Here is a 17090-nt window from a genome sequence, read left to right as displayed (position 1 = left end):
ATGGAACACAGGAAGCTATTAGAATAAAATATGCCCTGGGATAAGCTTCCACTTATGTTACTCATATAATTCACTCTGGAACTGAATGACAGATTTATTTATGGATGTGTTTGTGTTATTATGTATGTGAAAATGCATTCATTTCTTCTATGAACCCAAACAAATTTTTAGGAACAAAACTAATTTCCACTTCTAAAATCCCAGGGACTGAGCATCCCCCTGCCCCAACTCCTGATACGCTTTTCTAGTGGCTTATATACCATAGCCGTATGCATTCTCCTTTGTTTAATTTTTTTTTTTTTTTAATTTCAGCTTCTTTAGTTTTACCCAATGGTGGGTACTTTCATTTTTGCTCTGGGACTTCTCTTATGACATTCTGACCTGGAGTAATTGCTTCTCAATGTTCTTGTTAGTATACGTTAGGAAAATTTAGTACTTTGGTCTTAGAATAAAAGGACTTACTGCTGGATGCCATAAACCTGATGTAAATATGTCAGGCTCCTCTCCTTTCTTCATCTTGCTTCTCCCTAGAAAAGCATCCTGAACCCCTGCCCTGCATTTTGTTATGTTGTTAATGCTGCTACTTATCTAGACTGTTTAGCAATGTGTTCTACAGTAAAAGTGGAAAAATTCTAATAGCTTCCAAAGACACTGCAAAGCTTTGCTTGAGAAAAAGATTGATTTCCTTCCTGCCCTTACAATTTCTTTCACTGAATAACATCTGCAGGGTCATGGAAGCCATACTCTAAGGACATTCTTATTGTCTTTTATAGGTATAGAAAAAAATAATATACATGTTAGTTTGTGGATGTTTATTGAAGACTAGAGAATATGTATTAGGAGAAGCATATATACACTCAGTCATACTCTTTACTAAGATCATGAAGATAGAAAGCAACTGGCTGAAACCTTCAGCTGCTCCGTCTTTCTATTTTTGGTAAGAAGCATCAAGACAGAAATAATACATCCAGGAGAAAATGCTTACAGTACACATTTGGGAATTCATTTTTTGAGAGCAGAGAAATTAACTTAATGGCCAGACATGAACTGCAGGATTGATTGTACTGAGATCTGGTAGATGTTACAGCCAGCCAGCTCATGCATAAATCATCCCCAAGTATAGTCACTTTGGAAATTGCCTTACAAAAAGCAGGGGTGGTGGAATTGAATTCAGTGGCAAATTACTGAAGCATCAGCAGTGATCCATGGGACATCTGTTTGCTTCTAAAGATTATTATGCATGTGAGTGTATGTGAATGAATGTGTAAGAGAGGACATGTATTCCCTGAAAATCCATAATGCAAGACTGCCAGAACACACTCATGGATGGCATTGGGGTCTGCTTCATTTGTAATGAAGCATTTTAACCTAGTTGCTTTCACACACACAGTTTCTCAAGTGCGTAGCAGTGTTTTTATGGCAGTTTAATACCCACAGAGTGTAAAATTCCTCAGGAGGCTGATTTCTAAAGTGCCTTTTCCTGTAGCTTCTCACTATGTCGTCCTTCCCTAGGTGATATTTGAAATCACATCTTCAGAACACAATGATTCCTCATTGTGCAGTTTAATTCATTTGGCTACATCTATTTCCAAAATGTGTAATCAGAAAAAGATAGGCTTGGTTCCTTTTTGCTGCACAATGAATAGTTATGTCAGTGCTTGCAACCTGAATCTTGCATCATTAGTTATCTCTTCATTATGAAAGATAACAAATTCCAGTTTCATCATACAATACCCTTCATTGACAGATAATATTGTAATACACATTTGCCTTATTTCAGATAAGGAGTAAATGACTTACTGCTGCTTTCAGAAACAAATTCTGGACTTCCCTTAATCCCTTCAGCAACCTCTCTTCAAATCCTGTTTGAGAAATATCCAGAGTCTCCTTATCAAGCTTTTCTTTGTATACTACAGTACTTTTCAGGAACATAGCCACAAACTATGTTTCTGAAATGGGTGTTTTGTTAACTGCCCAAAAAGGTAACTCAGGGGCAATATGAAATGGCAGAAATGTTCTCTTGGGTCTGAAGATGTGAGTACCTGTTGCACAGATTCCTTCCAGAATAACTGCCGCGGCCATAATAATACTCTGAAACATTGGGCTATCCTAAGGTTGCACAGGCATTCTGTTAAATTCACATATCTTTTTTAGGAAAACTAGATTTTCATAGAGGCATAGGTTGGAAGGGACCTCTGAAGGTAATCTACTACAGTTCCCACTCAAAGCACAGCCAATTAGGTCAAGTCTCTTATGATCTTGTTCAACCGAGGGTTGAATATCTCCAGGACGAGTTTTCACAACCTCTCTGAGCCCTGATGCAATGATGACTTTCCCAGAGATTCCTTATCCCTTGTATCTAACTGAGATTTTTCTTCCTACAACATGTGTCATTGTCTCTTGTCCTTTTGCTTGCACATTGCGTAAGAATTTGGCTCTGTCTTCTCTATAAACACCCATTAGATAGTTGAAGACAATGATGAGATCCTCTTTCAGCCTTTTCCTCTTAAGGTTGTATGAACCCATCTCTGTCAGTCTCTCCTCATATGTCATGTGCCCCAATCCCCTAATCATTTTAGTGGCCCTCTGTTAGACTTGCATTAGTAGGTCCATGTGTCTCCTACTGGTGAGCCTGACCCTGGGAACACCACTGCAGATGTGATCCTAGAAGTGCAGAACCCTTTACTTTAAAACATCATTTTTTTAAAATGTGGATCAGATACCAAATATTGGCAGTATTTGTGTAATAAATCCTATGGAGAATTAAGTTCTAACAATTTCCTAACAGGTCTGCTTTTCTTTTGCTAATTAGACAAAAGTATCAAAAATAAAACGGATACATACTTCATTATCCCGATCCTTCTCCAGGAAGTGACGGGCAACGTGACTGGGTAAAATATTTCGTAACATATTTTCATTGTGCTCCCTTAGCTCCTTCATTTCATTGATTTCTTCTTTTGCTTGAACACGCCACAGAAAATCCAGTCTTGCTGTGTATTCAAGCTGTAGTTCCAGAAAGAAAAAAAAAGGCAAAAATAAAACCTGACAAGATAAGAGTAGAATTTGTATTGTCATCCGGGCAGGCTGCTCCTGCCATGTAACTGCCATCAGTACTTCTGAAGATCTTAGAATCTGAAAGAATTTGATTTCACTGCCAGAAAAGGAGATTATTTCTCTTCCTAGTGTGTGGTGAGTGCCTCAGAGGAATCTTGAGCAAAATAATATTTGTCATATTACTGCTATGGTCAATGGATAGAAAATGCCATAAAATTATTTTCCTTTTAAACAACTCTTTATTAATTAGATAATGGAGTCAGACAGAAGCTAAGGTATTGGAAGGCATTGGTATTGGTATGAAATAACTATGTTCCCCTTTTCATATGTGTTTTCAAATGAAATGGTTTTCATGAGAAAATAGCACAAGGGTCATTCTAAACACTTTGCAGAGACAGGTAGTTTACTTTTCAAGGATGAACATCTTTCAGCAAAACTAGACATAACAGCCCAACACACTCCCAAAGAGGACTTTCAAATCTGTGGCACCAAAAATGAGGTATTTTTACTGTTGGGGTATGTACTTATTTACAGTTTAAGTCTTTTAAAAGATAGTGAAAGACATGCTATTTGATAACCAATGAAATACTCTGTCCCTAATATATCATGGGTCCAGAGTCTGCAATCAGAATTTACTATGTGCACGGTGGCAGTGCCTGATACCCTCACCTCAGCTACAAACTGAATTTAAATGGTTTTCAGTGAGGTATGTGTACAGAACAAAAGGAAATTTCCTGCACAGCAGAGTTTATATGTGTGTATATATATATATGTATTATGTTTTTATATATATATATATATAAATGCATATTCTTACATACATAAATGACAACTGTCTGCTAGCTGAAGCAGGGAACATGTTGAAACATCATGCTGCTTGCCTGAGAGGTGTATGTGTGTCAGCACATGGGCAGGACCAACACTGCCAGAACTTTTGGGTGCATAACACTGAAGGAGGTTTTAAGCACATTTTAAGGCAGGTGATACTGTAGCTTGCACAAAGGATGATTTATTAAGCTACAGCTTTATTGAAAATGATGGAAATATATCTGTGTGCTGTAAACTGGAAGAGAAAATACATTTGTGAGGCTTGAGATGCTTTAACAAGAGATAATAATCAAACACTCAGCAGAGAAGCCTATTATACCAGCAAATAGATGACTTTTACAACTGGGAGAGACATCAAATGGTTTGCCAAAAGGTGTTGGGATTAAGGAAGTGGTTGGGATATAATTCACATACCAAGATGAAATAAAGTGCAAGCCTGCAGTGGGTGGGAGTGACTATGAGGGGGTTCAGGCATGGTTTAGTGACTCATCTTGCTGACATTTTTCATTACCAGCAGTGACCAATGGCAAACTGTTCAGAAGAAAATGCAAAGCACCTTGCAAGGGGACTTATAGGTTGAGTGTACTCCAGAGAACTTTCCTTCCTAAAAGTAAAAGGGACCCCGGCTTGCTATAAACTTCCAAAGCTTGTATGCAATTTAGCGGTGATTTACTTGCCCTCTGGATGCTATTGCTACCTTTATAAGCAATTAATCTCTTTTCTAGTTCTAATGTTTTGATCTCCAATCTTGTGACTATTAATTCCCTAAATTAACTGCACAAAAAAAACCCCCAAAAACCCCACAACAACCTGTCAGGAAAAAGTATTTTTAAATCTTTTTTTTTTTTCCAACTTTTTTTTTTCAGTTTCCTTCATCCTTCCTTTTGAGATAGAAGAGAGAGCCCATACCAGATGATAACTGACTTTTATCCCTACCAGCTGACTGAGAAGGCAACACTGACTATAATTTTGCAAGGAGTTCTAAAGATATTTTGCAGATTGGCTTGGAGCAGGAGCTGCTGGTGAATTATGAGTTCTTTGATACTTCAGATATTTAATGCTACTTCAATGAGAGCTTTGCAAAAACATGTAGTACTCTTTTTCACAGTTGATCTTTTATTCTTCTGTACAGGAAAATTTCACATCTTTAATCTTAGCTTAGAATAGCAGCAGCTAATCATTAGTTTTTAGATAACATAATTTTGGTTATATATAATCACATTGCAACATGCAATATTTTTCTTGCATCATCAGTGGACAACTAAGATGACACCGTTAATTCAGAAATAAAAGGATGTGCTACATATGAGATCTGAAAATAGAAATTTTTAAGAAGATGCTTGCCTATGTTTTGATATTTGTTAAAACTAACAAAATTATAGGGTTGAGTTTTGGATTTATTTTTTGATTGTGTAATGAAACGTTCCTGGGCACAGTGGTGTCAATAAGAATGACTGTCTGCATCATAAATCTTGAAATGTCCGTGTTTTCTTGCCCTGATATGTAGCTCTGCGAGATGTCTCTAATTCTAACAGTGGGTGAAGAAAATAGGGAAGATGTATTACACAAAAAGTTTAACACTACCTATGTCTTATCAATGCTGTACAACCCAAACACTCTGCGGACACCTGTCACAGACAAGGAAAGCACAAGGTAAGGATCAGTGTTTGTGGTACTGTGTGTTCTTCCTTAGAGAATGAGAAAAGAAGATTTACATCCCAAAGGGACACTTTCAACCACCGAAAACAGCCTAACTCCCGATAAAACAAGCAAATATCCTTTCTTTGCCACATTAAAAACTGAATATAGGAAGGATAATGAAGAGACCTGAAGCATAATACCAGAATTAAGTATGTCTCTTCCTCTCTTTTTCAGTTGGAAAAATCTCCTCCTCACATCTCCTGATTCCTCCCCTTTTTCCCAAGCATGAAGAAGGTTCAGCGGGTCATGTTTTTTGCAGATAAATTGCTCTGTAGAGATGTCAGTCTCTCCTCCCTTCCCACAAGGCTCTGTAGAGCTAAGCCACAGCCCTAACATCCAGAGGTTACTAGGTTCATAGCTGTCTGTGCCTGCACTGTCAAAGTTCAAGTCTTTGTACTAAAGAGCCCCAGAAGCACAGAAGCAAACCAGCCAGTCAACACTTGCCTACACCAGAACACTGATCTGGTGTAGGCAAGGTGTACACTCAGATCTACAGTCTAAAGAACACCAGAGAGGATTTTGGCCTCCCTATTATAAGGTGCCTTTTTAGGGTTAATTGAGTAGAGGGAGAGGAGGGACTGAGTCTGCTGTAGGTAGTTTTATTCCCTCTTCGCAATTGTTAAGACCTTCCCTTTTAAAACCATGTCAGAAGGCTTCACTCAGGGTTAATAAGCTATTTATATTGTGTGTTTTCACTAGAAATGCATTTCTAATAAAGAAGACTGCATATAGTATTGTATTTTGATAAGATTTTAAGTGATAGTTTATGTTCATACAAAATATTCTACTCGTTAAAAACATAAATGAACACATTTTACAACAGAATAAGTCTAACCTCAGAATTGTCCACAACACTTCTGTCGTGTGCTTTTTCTCAAGTCTAATTTGAAGAAACACTGCTGTACAATATATATTACTCATGTTAAAAAGATGTGCTTCTAGATGAAATTGAATTCCTAATAGGGAATTAGCATATTTAACCTGATGTCATGTAACAGTAACACAACAACCTTTAATTACAGGTTTAGCACAAGACACCTCAGGATTTATTGGCTTGAGTGCAGTTAAGATTTTAAGAAAGCTCTGAGTCTAATTAGACAGTCTCACACAACTTTTTCTTGAATTTAACTTAAAATTTTGGGTGCAAAAGTGGGGATTAACTTTAAATCACAATGGATAGAGAACAGTAGTTAGTTGTTCAGAAATAAATGCCCATAAATTTAATGCTACAAAAGTAATCTTTTTTTGTAAATCCACCTAGAATGAGGCCAGTTTTAAGCTATTTTACTTCAGAATACTTTTGCAGTTTGTGAGAAGCTAATCTGTGCTGAAGGAAATTAAACAATACAAGAAAATGTTCTTGGGTACTGCCATTGGATATTGTTAAATTGACAGAGTGGCCCTGTGAACAATTTGGGAGAACATGCAGGAGATAACACGTCTCAGGGACAATTTCCAAGGGTAGTTTGTGTGCAGCATCCCTGTTTTATGGAACAGGAATATTAATAGGATGGAAAAAGACTGTGGTGTACTAACAGACCTCTGAGCTGGAAAATACTCTTAAACACCCCAGATCAAGCTTTTGTAAAAGACAGATATTTATACTCACAATTGTGATCCTGAAGAGCATTGCCTGGATTCTGCCTCATAATTGCTCTACCTAGACTCCATTAGTGTTTTCTTTCTTAGTACTTACTCTCCCATTAGATGATTCCCAAGCCTTAGATTTGTATCTTTGCTTATGTTAAAAATAATTGGAAATATTATAAGGCTTATCACAAATTTGGGAAATTCAGTTCTTGTTTGTTGCATATTTTTCCTAAACGGGATTTATGTCTTGTTAAAGATATGTTAAAGTGCATTGTTTCCCATCAATACTTAAATCTGGGTACAATGCATGTTTCATCCCCTGCTTTCCTACTCACTCATTCCTCATTTCCTCAGAAAGATAGGAAGGAAGAAAATTACTAGAATGCTTAGGTGTTGCCTTCTTTTTGCTCTCCTGTGGAAGGAATGGAGCCTGTAGATACTTGCACAACTTATAAAGGTATTGAATATTGTAATGCAGTGTATGATACTGCATTATTAATCATAGCAAAGTTCCTCTCTTATTGCCTCACTCAAATTATGATGATTGAGAAATGCTGGTATTAATGAATCTAGTGCTCTTGAGGGGAAAAATCTTTAAGCAAGTTGAACATGCAGAACAATGTTTAAAGGCAATTGTGGTTGCTGCTTCTTTTAATGCAGTGGTCCCATTTGCCTTTATGTCAGCAGAAACTGCCTGAAGTCAAAATGTTTGACATGCAGCAGCCTAGAGGTTGACAACCAGAAAAGCTGTGGAGAAAACACCCTGCTTGATGTGCCTTTTCTTCAATGCATTTGTTGTTTTAAATCTTCATTGTCATACTTTCCCTGTGCGCTGTGTATAGAGTCCTGAAATACCCAGTTTCTCACTTACCTCTCAAGGGATCGATCCTAAAGCTCTGAGACCCTTAAACCCTGGTTATGAGCTAAGTCCAGGTGAAAGAATTCTTGCAAGTCGTCCATGACCCAAAGAAATTAAAGTTGGTGCTTAACCGCAAATTTTCCTCATTTCCTCAAATCTGTTGTTTTTCCTCTATGAACCTACTAAGCCATTTCATGTGAGTTTTATTATTTACTGTTTGTTATTCCCTTTCCTCATTTGGTTTTATGCCTACTCAAGTGCACTGAAGCGATCAGATGCCACTGGAATTGTACATGTACCTAAGATAAATGAAGTCCTTTTTGTTCCTTTAATTTCTATTAGACAATGCAATATAACTTATGTATTGCAGAATAAAATATTGCACATGTTCTTTAAGAATGCTAAGCAGTGTCAGATGTGGGCTTTCTTTAATCAGATTCTGCATATGGTTTATTAAATTGTTAAAGGTCATATGCTCAAGTGGATAAAAAGGCAGTTGGTATTTTGAAAGTAATTATTGTCACATCCTGTAATTGCAAGTGATATAGGGAATGGTTAAAACAAATGTTTGCATTACCTGTTGACCATGATAAAACACGGCTAAAAGGAACATTGCCATCAGTAGTAAAGATGCCTCCTTTGTACCCAGGAAGTCTGTGCTGGAAAAAAAAATCCAAAGTAAAACACAGTTATTGATTTGTCAGTGTTGCAATTGTTCAGAAGTTTCATTTTATAATGCACCCTGGTACTTTTTGTTGTTTAGAAAAATCCCCTGCATTTGAAAATTTAACTTAGCAATAGTTAGTTCAAGAGAACAGGAGTGTAATTGCATTGCTCACCGTTTGGAGACAAATGTATTAAATAACTAAATGGCAGCCTACAGTGGCTACACAGAAGATGATGATCTTTCTCTTCCAAATCTGATATGCAAGTTGTGTGTCAGTCACTCTCTTTTCCTGGGAGCTTAGTAAACAACCATGAACACCACAGCCCTGGCAGAGTACAGGAGGTGGGACCTGGATGGGGAAAGGTTGAGGCTGGAGCTGGGAAAGGGAAACTTCCAGATTGTGAAGGTGAATGGGCCTAGAGATAAAAGATGAACCCCGAGGCAGGTGTTGAAAGTTAAACATCCCTGTATTGTGAGAAAGGTCTGGAAAAGGTGACAAGTGGGTTAAGGAAGGAGGTGTGGATCAAAGGGGACAAATGACAAACAGTAATTAGGACTGGTTTTACTGAGCTACAAAGAGGAGTGCAGAGAAGAAATGACAGGGGAAGTAAAGGAAATTTGCATACAATAGGGAAGCAAAGATGAGCCAGGAAGGTACTGGCTGTATGAAATCTGCTGTATGAAATTGCTGAGATGCTTTGTGTGGAGCACAGATGAAAGGGGTCCAGAATTGTGAAAGGGGATTTCAAATATGAGGAGAAATTACAGTTATATGAAAAGAGAGACTATCTCTGTAATATCAGGGTTTTTAAAAAAGGCATGTTTCCTAGGGGAAAATATATAAATGAAGAGGTTAGGGAATTTGTAGGGACAATCTTACAGTAAAACAAAAGGGAGAAAGAACTAAATTTGGAGGTGCATAAAATATGAATACTTGGCAATTATTTTGTTGAAGGGAGATGAGGAAAGATGAGGAAAGATGAGGTTAAGAGGTGTTTAAAGCTTGAAGTTGTGGAAAAAAGTTAAAGGAGTAAACAAGGAGCAGAAGTTGGAAGAGACTTTGGGACACTCCTCTGTCTACCTTGAGATCTAAGAATAAAGCAAAGTCCAGACCCTGAGTCCATTTTCTGTAGTAATCTTAAAAAAAAAGATCATGTGATATTTTTGTGATATTACAACAGAGAAATTAGAGAGAAAAAGAGCAGAGCCTGATGGAGGATAAAATAAAAGGAAACTTTCTTGTGAGAGACCTAACTCAACTGACTTTGTGGGCCTAATGAAGAATTTACTGTGAGGAAATGAGTCATCAGTATAGAGCCAAAGACAGGCAGGAAACATCTTTGTCATCTGCAAATATTTTGGAATCCAAATGTTTCCCATTTTGAAGTTGTCTGAAATACAACCTCCTAAAGATTTCATTACAGAAGGACTCCTTGTACACTGGCTAAAGGCAACAGCCTCAGAGGTCTTAGTTATGAATTCATCTGGTATTGCATATTGTGGCAATGTACCTATAGCCTCAAATATATGAGCTAGATGAGTTTTGTAGGGACTCGCAAAATCTTTCATTCAACTAATTGGTATGGCTAAGAAAACAGATACATTTCTGGGCGCACAGCCTTGAACCTCATGCTCCCTAATGTCAGAGCTGAAGTTCAGATCCTTGTCCTGTGAGTGGAGCATCTCAGCTGAGTTCCCTATGTCCTGGACTGCGGGCTACTCTAGAGAATATTCCTGACTTTTTCTTACTCTTCTGTGATAAAAATCACTAGAGAGTTTCATTGACACAGGGAATAGAAACTACTCTGAATTCTCTAAGATTTTCACACAAGAGTGAATCTTTCTTTGTGATGCTTGATTAGGGACAAAAATTAAACACAATGATCATGATCTCTACTTCTAGACGCTTAGCCAAAATATTGCTTACTGCCATTTGCCATGTTTAATGGGGTCTGCTGTAAATATGTTACCTGTCATGTCATTAGTTATTTTAGGAGAATAACTAGCATTAAGAAAAGGAATTGCATACCAAATCTTTAGTACCTTGCTACCATGGGAAGCTAGCAAGGAAAGATGCAGAGTCTTACTATGTGTAAAGGTGTGGCTGTTGTGAGAACTACTTGTACTGAAAATCCATCCTTTTCTGTCATTCTGAGGATCTTCATCTGGCACTCACTCACAAGAACAGCCATCTGTAATACTACATCGGTCAAGTAGCAAAGACTGAAGAAGTGTTTTTCTGAATGAGCTAAATCACTGCTGTTCAAAATTCAGTTATTGCAATGCTTAGTTCATCTCTGACTGCAAAGTACTGTGGCTCTTCTGCCTCCTTGTCAACTCCTCTTGCTGGGAAGGAAGCCTTGAAGGAGAGGTCTATCCTTCAAATGCACTCCTACAAAACTCAGTCATCCCTGCATTCTGTATATCTTTCACAGCAACTGTTCACTCCTGTTTTCTTAAACTGAGAAGAGTTTCAATCAGTATCTCTACAGTTTTCAATAATAGAAGCAACCAATCTATATGCACTGTAATACATATTTTTAGCAACATGGATAGACTATGGGAGACATACAAGACAAACCCTGCTCAGTATTTAAATGTCCTCATAAAATGATCATTTTAATAAAAAAGCTTGAGAAAGAATCACAGTATAAATCTTTCTGGATTAGAAATTGTCTCTTGCAACCATCACTCCTTACTTAACTATAGTGCTATACAATATATGCAAACTCTGGCAAGACTTGACCCATTAACTTATTAAAAAGCAGTTCCTAAAGGGGACTGTGAACACTTACTCTCCATTGTGGTTAAAGTTGTCATATTGCAGAAAAAGGGAAGCATAAATGGTCTCAGTCAGAAGAGAATAGATCGCAATCATGATGAGAAGTACTGCCAGCTTCAGGACAGAGTTGAGACGAAGAAAGACTGCACAAGTCACCATTGCCAGCACACCAGTGAAGACAAAATACTGAATAGAAAACAGCACTGGTTACTTTTGGTGATCAGTGACCACATATTAACTCTATAAATATGTACATAAATGATCAAGTGATCAGAAGTATAAAAAAAATTGCTCTGGATTTCAGTGCTCAGTCTTCTCAGGGTGCAGGACACTTTGAAAGTAAGGGGTTTGCTAGAATAGGATGGGAAATTACAAATTCTCTATTTTGCATGGAACCTCCATGTTAGTAGAAATCTTCCTCTGTGCCTTTATAGAATTTTCATTGTATTAGAAAGGAAAGGGCATCCTGTATAGTTAAAAGAGAAAAGGGACAGATGCTGCATGTAGTCATTTGCTAATGAAAAGTCAACTTTTCATTAGAGAAAATTATTTATCTTCCTTTGGATTCTGACTTTCCACAAGACCCACATTAATCAAGATGAGAGAACCATATTCCTGCTTTAATCCTTTTCTGACACTAATTGAAGAGAGGATAAAGCCACAGGTTTGTGTGTTTTTTAATATATTTGTAAAAAAGAATGATTTTTAATATTGCAGGGCTAGATTAGTTACATTACTCTCTTAAAATGTGATGCCTGGAAGTTTCATTCACATCTCATTTTCTAATCTCTTTGTGGTCTCATTTTTCTCAATGATTAGTCATCTGTCAAAGGCAACCCGTGCAGCTGATACTGGATATAAAGAGACAATCATGGCCATGAGCTGTTCAGATTTAAAATAGCAACATCAACACCCACAGTCCAGATGTAGTTTAAATTAACTCCTATCATACAGTTTTAGGAGAGATAGCCTTCATTCTTCTGAGTACAGTTTTTCTTTAGTACAGCTCCTCTGTAGAAAATTCTTCCTTGCAATTTGCAGCATGCTGCTGGCAGTATCATGACACTGCCATATGAATTTCTAGGCAACATACTTGTTTTACCTACACATGACCAACCCATTGATTTTTTTGCCTGATCCTCATCAGAGGGAGGATTTTTTTTTTGTTGTTTCAAAAGCAAATTTAAAATAACTAGAGTAAAATGACTGATGGTTTTCCTATGTAAGAAGTATTAGTCTCCATTAGCTTCATATGAATGAAATGGTGTGTTTTATTGCACTAGGTTACTGAATCACTGCTAGATGTATTTCCAGCACAAAGGTTCTGTATGAAGTTCAGAGGCTGAAACTTGGTTGTAATGCCTCATTAGACCATAAGACTAATATCTTCTGTAACCCGCCTCTGCTTTTTCTATCAGCATATGGATATATGCAAAGGTTCGGCTTCACAGTGTTGTTGAGGCACCTGACTCCACCACCAGTACACAGGTCACTGATTCCAGGTAGTGGTTGCCATGTAACCTTTGTAAATCCATGCCTCAGATGCAAAAGTACCCTCAGAAATACCTCAGGATAGGAACAGATGTCTGTAAAAGATGCAGATGAATTGAACGTCTGGTTCTTCAGGGTTACTGGTTTGTCAAAATCACACCATAGCTGTGAAGAAAGAAAACAAAATGAGGGCTATATTGTACACTAGTGACTAAGTGCTTGTGTGGTGAGTAGCTGGGTTCAGGGTTAGAACTGGTTGACCTGCTGCTCTCCACGCCAGCTCCCTAACTGGCACTAAGGACTAAATAGACTGTAGGAAGACATACTGTGAAGATGAAATGGAAAGGGGGGAGCTATTCATGCTACAGATGTTCAGCATCTGAGTAGCCTTCCTCTTGTTGCTAAAGGGGAAAGATGAGCTTCTCTGGGAGTTTCAAGGGACTGATGTTGGACTTTTAAGAATTACTGTCTCAAAATGTTTACATTTTGCTATAAACTATAGAGAAAATTATTAAACTGGGACCATAAAATTAGATTGCATATGTGCACTTGTTTGCAAGCAGGTTTTATTGCTGTATGTTGCTATGGACAGTGTTATCCTTCTAAATGTGGGACAAAATCCCACGGCATCATGCAGAATTGGCTTGTGACAAAACAAATGTGGTCCCAGAACTGCAACTGTGATGCCTAGAATGGAAGGGAATAAAAAATCATTTACAATATAATGGTTTGGAGAATATAACATGGCCTTTTGCTATTATGACCTGCATTCATTTTAATAGTACTTCAAAACAAGTGTATTAAATACAAACAAAATAGCAGTGTGGAGTTGCAATACCTCATGGCCTTACAACACAGAAAAAAAAAAAAATCATTAATGGTTTCATGTTTTGACGTTAAAGCAGATGGAGTCTCATGTTACATATATTAATCCAATCTGGATGTTTATACTAGGTCATTTCATCAACCTGGTATGTACAAGCTAGTTCCCCTGTCTTTCTTTCCAGCAGAGTTAGAGAGTTTGTTTAATGAGGCCTGATTTCTTATAATTAAATTCTAATGAATTTTGAACTTGAAACTCTCTTGTTTGTTCTTTCAGCAATTCAGTCATCTCTGCAATGCAGCAACATTATCTGGGTTATCTGCGCAGTCCTCCGTGACAACAGATAGTTATTGGTACCTTCTGAAAGTTTATGAGGTGTACAGTACCTGTCTGCAGGGCACAGTGCCGTGAGAACCACTCTGGGTGTCTTTTAAAAAGACCTTCAGGATCAGAAAATTTTTTCTAATTTTATAACAGTAAAAATGCACTTGATGCAAAGAACCACAAGACACATTTGCCACCCTGGTGAAACCAGAGACTTACAGCTCTTGTTAGAAAGCATCCGAGTATTAGTTTCCTCCAGCTGGGTGCATTTGAACTCGGTGGACACATATATCTGCAAGGCTGAGATGCATTACCTGTTCATAAATGCATGCAGGTCCCTCCTGAGCAAACTACTATTATGGCGGAATTTTGACATATGAAATAATGAGGCTATATGAATGTTGCTATTTCCTGTAGAGGTCAGGACAAGGTGACTCAAGCCATTGACATTCTACATATATGGTAATAAAAATAACTGTTTATTACTTTATAGAAACCCATTGGTATGGCAGTAAAAAGAATTATATTTCTTTTAACTGTTTTTGGATTAGCCATCCCACGAGATTGCAGTGGACACAATTTTAAAAAATAATCCACAACAAGTCAGGGGAAAATCCTGTTATTATCATATCCATAACAAATTACGTAGTGATAGCCCATTAGAGATCATCTCGTTTCAAGAACAAGATTAATTCTACCAAAATCTTTCCTGACAGATATTCTGAAACATGATTTAAAACACTAAATTTTACAGCACTCCTTAGTGATCTATAATATAACGTACCACTGTACTTATATTCAGGATGTTTTCAGGCTTATTGAACTTCCTGTCATTTGCCATATTTCTATTTTCTTTGTAAGGATAGTAATCAATAGCTACATTCTTGTTTCTCCAACTAACTGTCTTATCAGTTTAGTATCACTAAAAAACCCAGACATATGCTGAGTCCTTGCACATTGCCAACCAGAATTCTGTCATGGAAGGATGACAGCAATAGAACGTAATAAAATCTCATATCTGTTAGCAGAAGATGAGGCAAATCCTTGAAGTATCAGACTTCAGCATACTTACTCTAATGATATAATCATAATTGTTATTATTGCAGGATAATTATGATTACTGTTATGTTGTTATAGTTGCTATTGTTATTACTGCCACTAAATGCTTTCCTGGTCTCATCTAGAAGGAAATAAATATTTAGAAAGAATAAAGTTCAGATGAAAAAGCACTTCTACCTCCATAGCCAAAAGGTACCTTACAAGAGGAAAGAATGATGAAAATATTACTTTTAATCTACTGGTCAGATATTTACCACCTTCTTGGCTCAGGCTTCAACACCTACCAGGTTGTCTGACGTGATAATCTGCCTAATTCATGCAAAGCTGTCTCATATTTCTGAAGACATCAGGATAATCAGAGCTCTAATTTATTTGCATATAAGACCCCACTCTCTTACCCTGTGACACTGTATAGAGCCAGTCCCACAAAATTCAATTACCAATATTTTTATCTAACTACAGCTGCTAAGCGAAGCTTGGTACATGCCTTTCCTCACAGATATAGTGATAAACATTGCTCTAGATCTGTCACACCTTAGAGTCTTAGTGGAGGTGTGTAAATTAGGAGTCAAATCAAACTAAACTCCTTATGGGGATAGTGGAGAGAGAAAAATCTCTTTATTGGGACCAGTATGATCAAGAGAAACCCTCGTGGATGCCTGTTGGTCTGCACTGACTATAAAGAAAGCTGAGAGTGACTATGCCCATGGTTTGGTACTTCAGCTAAGGTGAATCTGGACCAAAGCGGTTTTGTCAAAGCACTAAATGCGTAAGGCAAGGTATGTGTAGAATTTACAGTTTTAACTTCTTCCATGCTGTGGTTACTGTCTCAGCTTGACCTGCTCCATCCTTTCTTTAAAGGTATTTTCTGTGTTCATTTACACTTCTCATTTTTTTAGTAATCTAATTAAGGGGAGAACTGTGAGATGAGGAATTTAATATCTATAAGCATTACTTGCACTGACATTCTTTAAAAAAGTATATCAGCATGTCAGAAAATTACAAATGGTCCTCAAAGTATAGATAAATTGAACAGAGAGTAGCAAAGGGTTTTAAAAATAGATGATACTCATAAGGGAGAAATAATTAGATATTTCAGAAATACATAGCTTAAGCAACAGATTGAATTTCCTGAAGCTGTGGTACTTTCCCTTTTATGTTTAAATTATAGCTGGCTTATAAACACATTAGTTAGCAAGTCCTGTAGCAAGCTTAATAATTCATAAATCATCTTTTCCTGTATAATATTCCCTAGTTCCCTATAAGCTTACAATATTGATGATGGCTCCAAGAAAGTTAATCAGAATGGATGCAAATATAATGACATTCCTGGCCAAGTAGGTCTCATTAATCCAGCAGCAAGTTTTCCGCAGCATTAAGGGTAAACATTTGTAATCTTCTGCTGTAGTGATTAGCACAAGAGCGGAGTGCAGCATAATCAGAATAGAAAACTGAATGACCATTGGTATCACCCTGGGAAGAAAAAGAAAAGAGAACCTATCATTAAACCTCAACACAATACCACTGCTAATAAAAATAAATATGTAAACAGTTAAGACTAGGAAAAATAAGTTGTCATAAATCTGAGACAATTAGTCTAGGAAAAAACCCAGAGAAAGCAAAGATTTGCTCATGTTCTGTAGGTCTGCCATTACTTCACACAGTTTCTTGCTGAGAAAATTCTGTTGAAGAAACAAGCCAGGGAAATAATTGCCACTGCCTCTCTCTGTCTATACAGAGTCTTAGTGGCAGGAATATCCTTTCTTTGGGGTCTCAGTTGTCCCTTAAGTTTCTTTCAGAGCAAATATAGTCAACCTGTAGGATCCTGATGCCACTTATATATGAGCTGATTCCCACTCTTGTACACCAGTTTGGGGGCAGTTTAGTAATGTTATTTTGTATGCAGCACAAC

General features: G+C 37.3%; 1 protein-coding gene across 2 annotated transcripts in view; it reads right to left on the bottom strand.

Annotated features, from left to right (window-relative positions):
- ADCY8 (adenylate cyclase 8) overlaps positions 1-17090 on the bottom strand; it is a 134292-nt gene that overhangs the window by 12133 nt on the left and 105069 nt on the right. For both annotated transcript variants that reach the window (XM_074898423.1, XM_074898425.1), the window contains 5 exons: positions 16450-16651; positions 13048-13137; positions 11495-11667; positions 8610-8691; positions 2845-3003 (listed from right to left, as the gene is read on the bottom strand). In XM_074898423.1, coding sequence (XP_074754524.1) covers positions 2845-3003; positions 8610-8691; positions 11495-11667; positions 13048-13137; positions 16450-16651 — 706 coding nt within the window. The remainder of the gene's footprint in view (positions 1-2844; positions 3004-8609; positions 8692-11494; positions 11668-13047; positions 13138-16449; positions 16652-17090) is intronic.

This window comes from Athene noctua, chromosome 2, assembly GCF_965140245.1.
Source record: "Athene noctua chromosome 2, bAthNoc1.hap1.1, whole genome shotgun sequence".
In the NCBI taxonomy this organism is placed as follows: Eukaryota; Metazoa; Chordata; class Aves; order Strigiformes; family Strigidae; genus Athene; species Athene noctua.
This window is presented reverse-complemented; position numbering and strand designations above follow the sequence as displayed.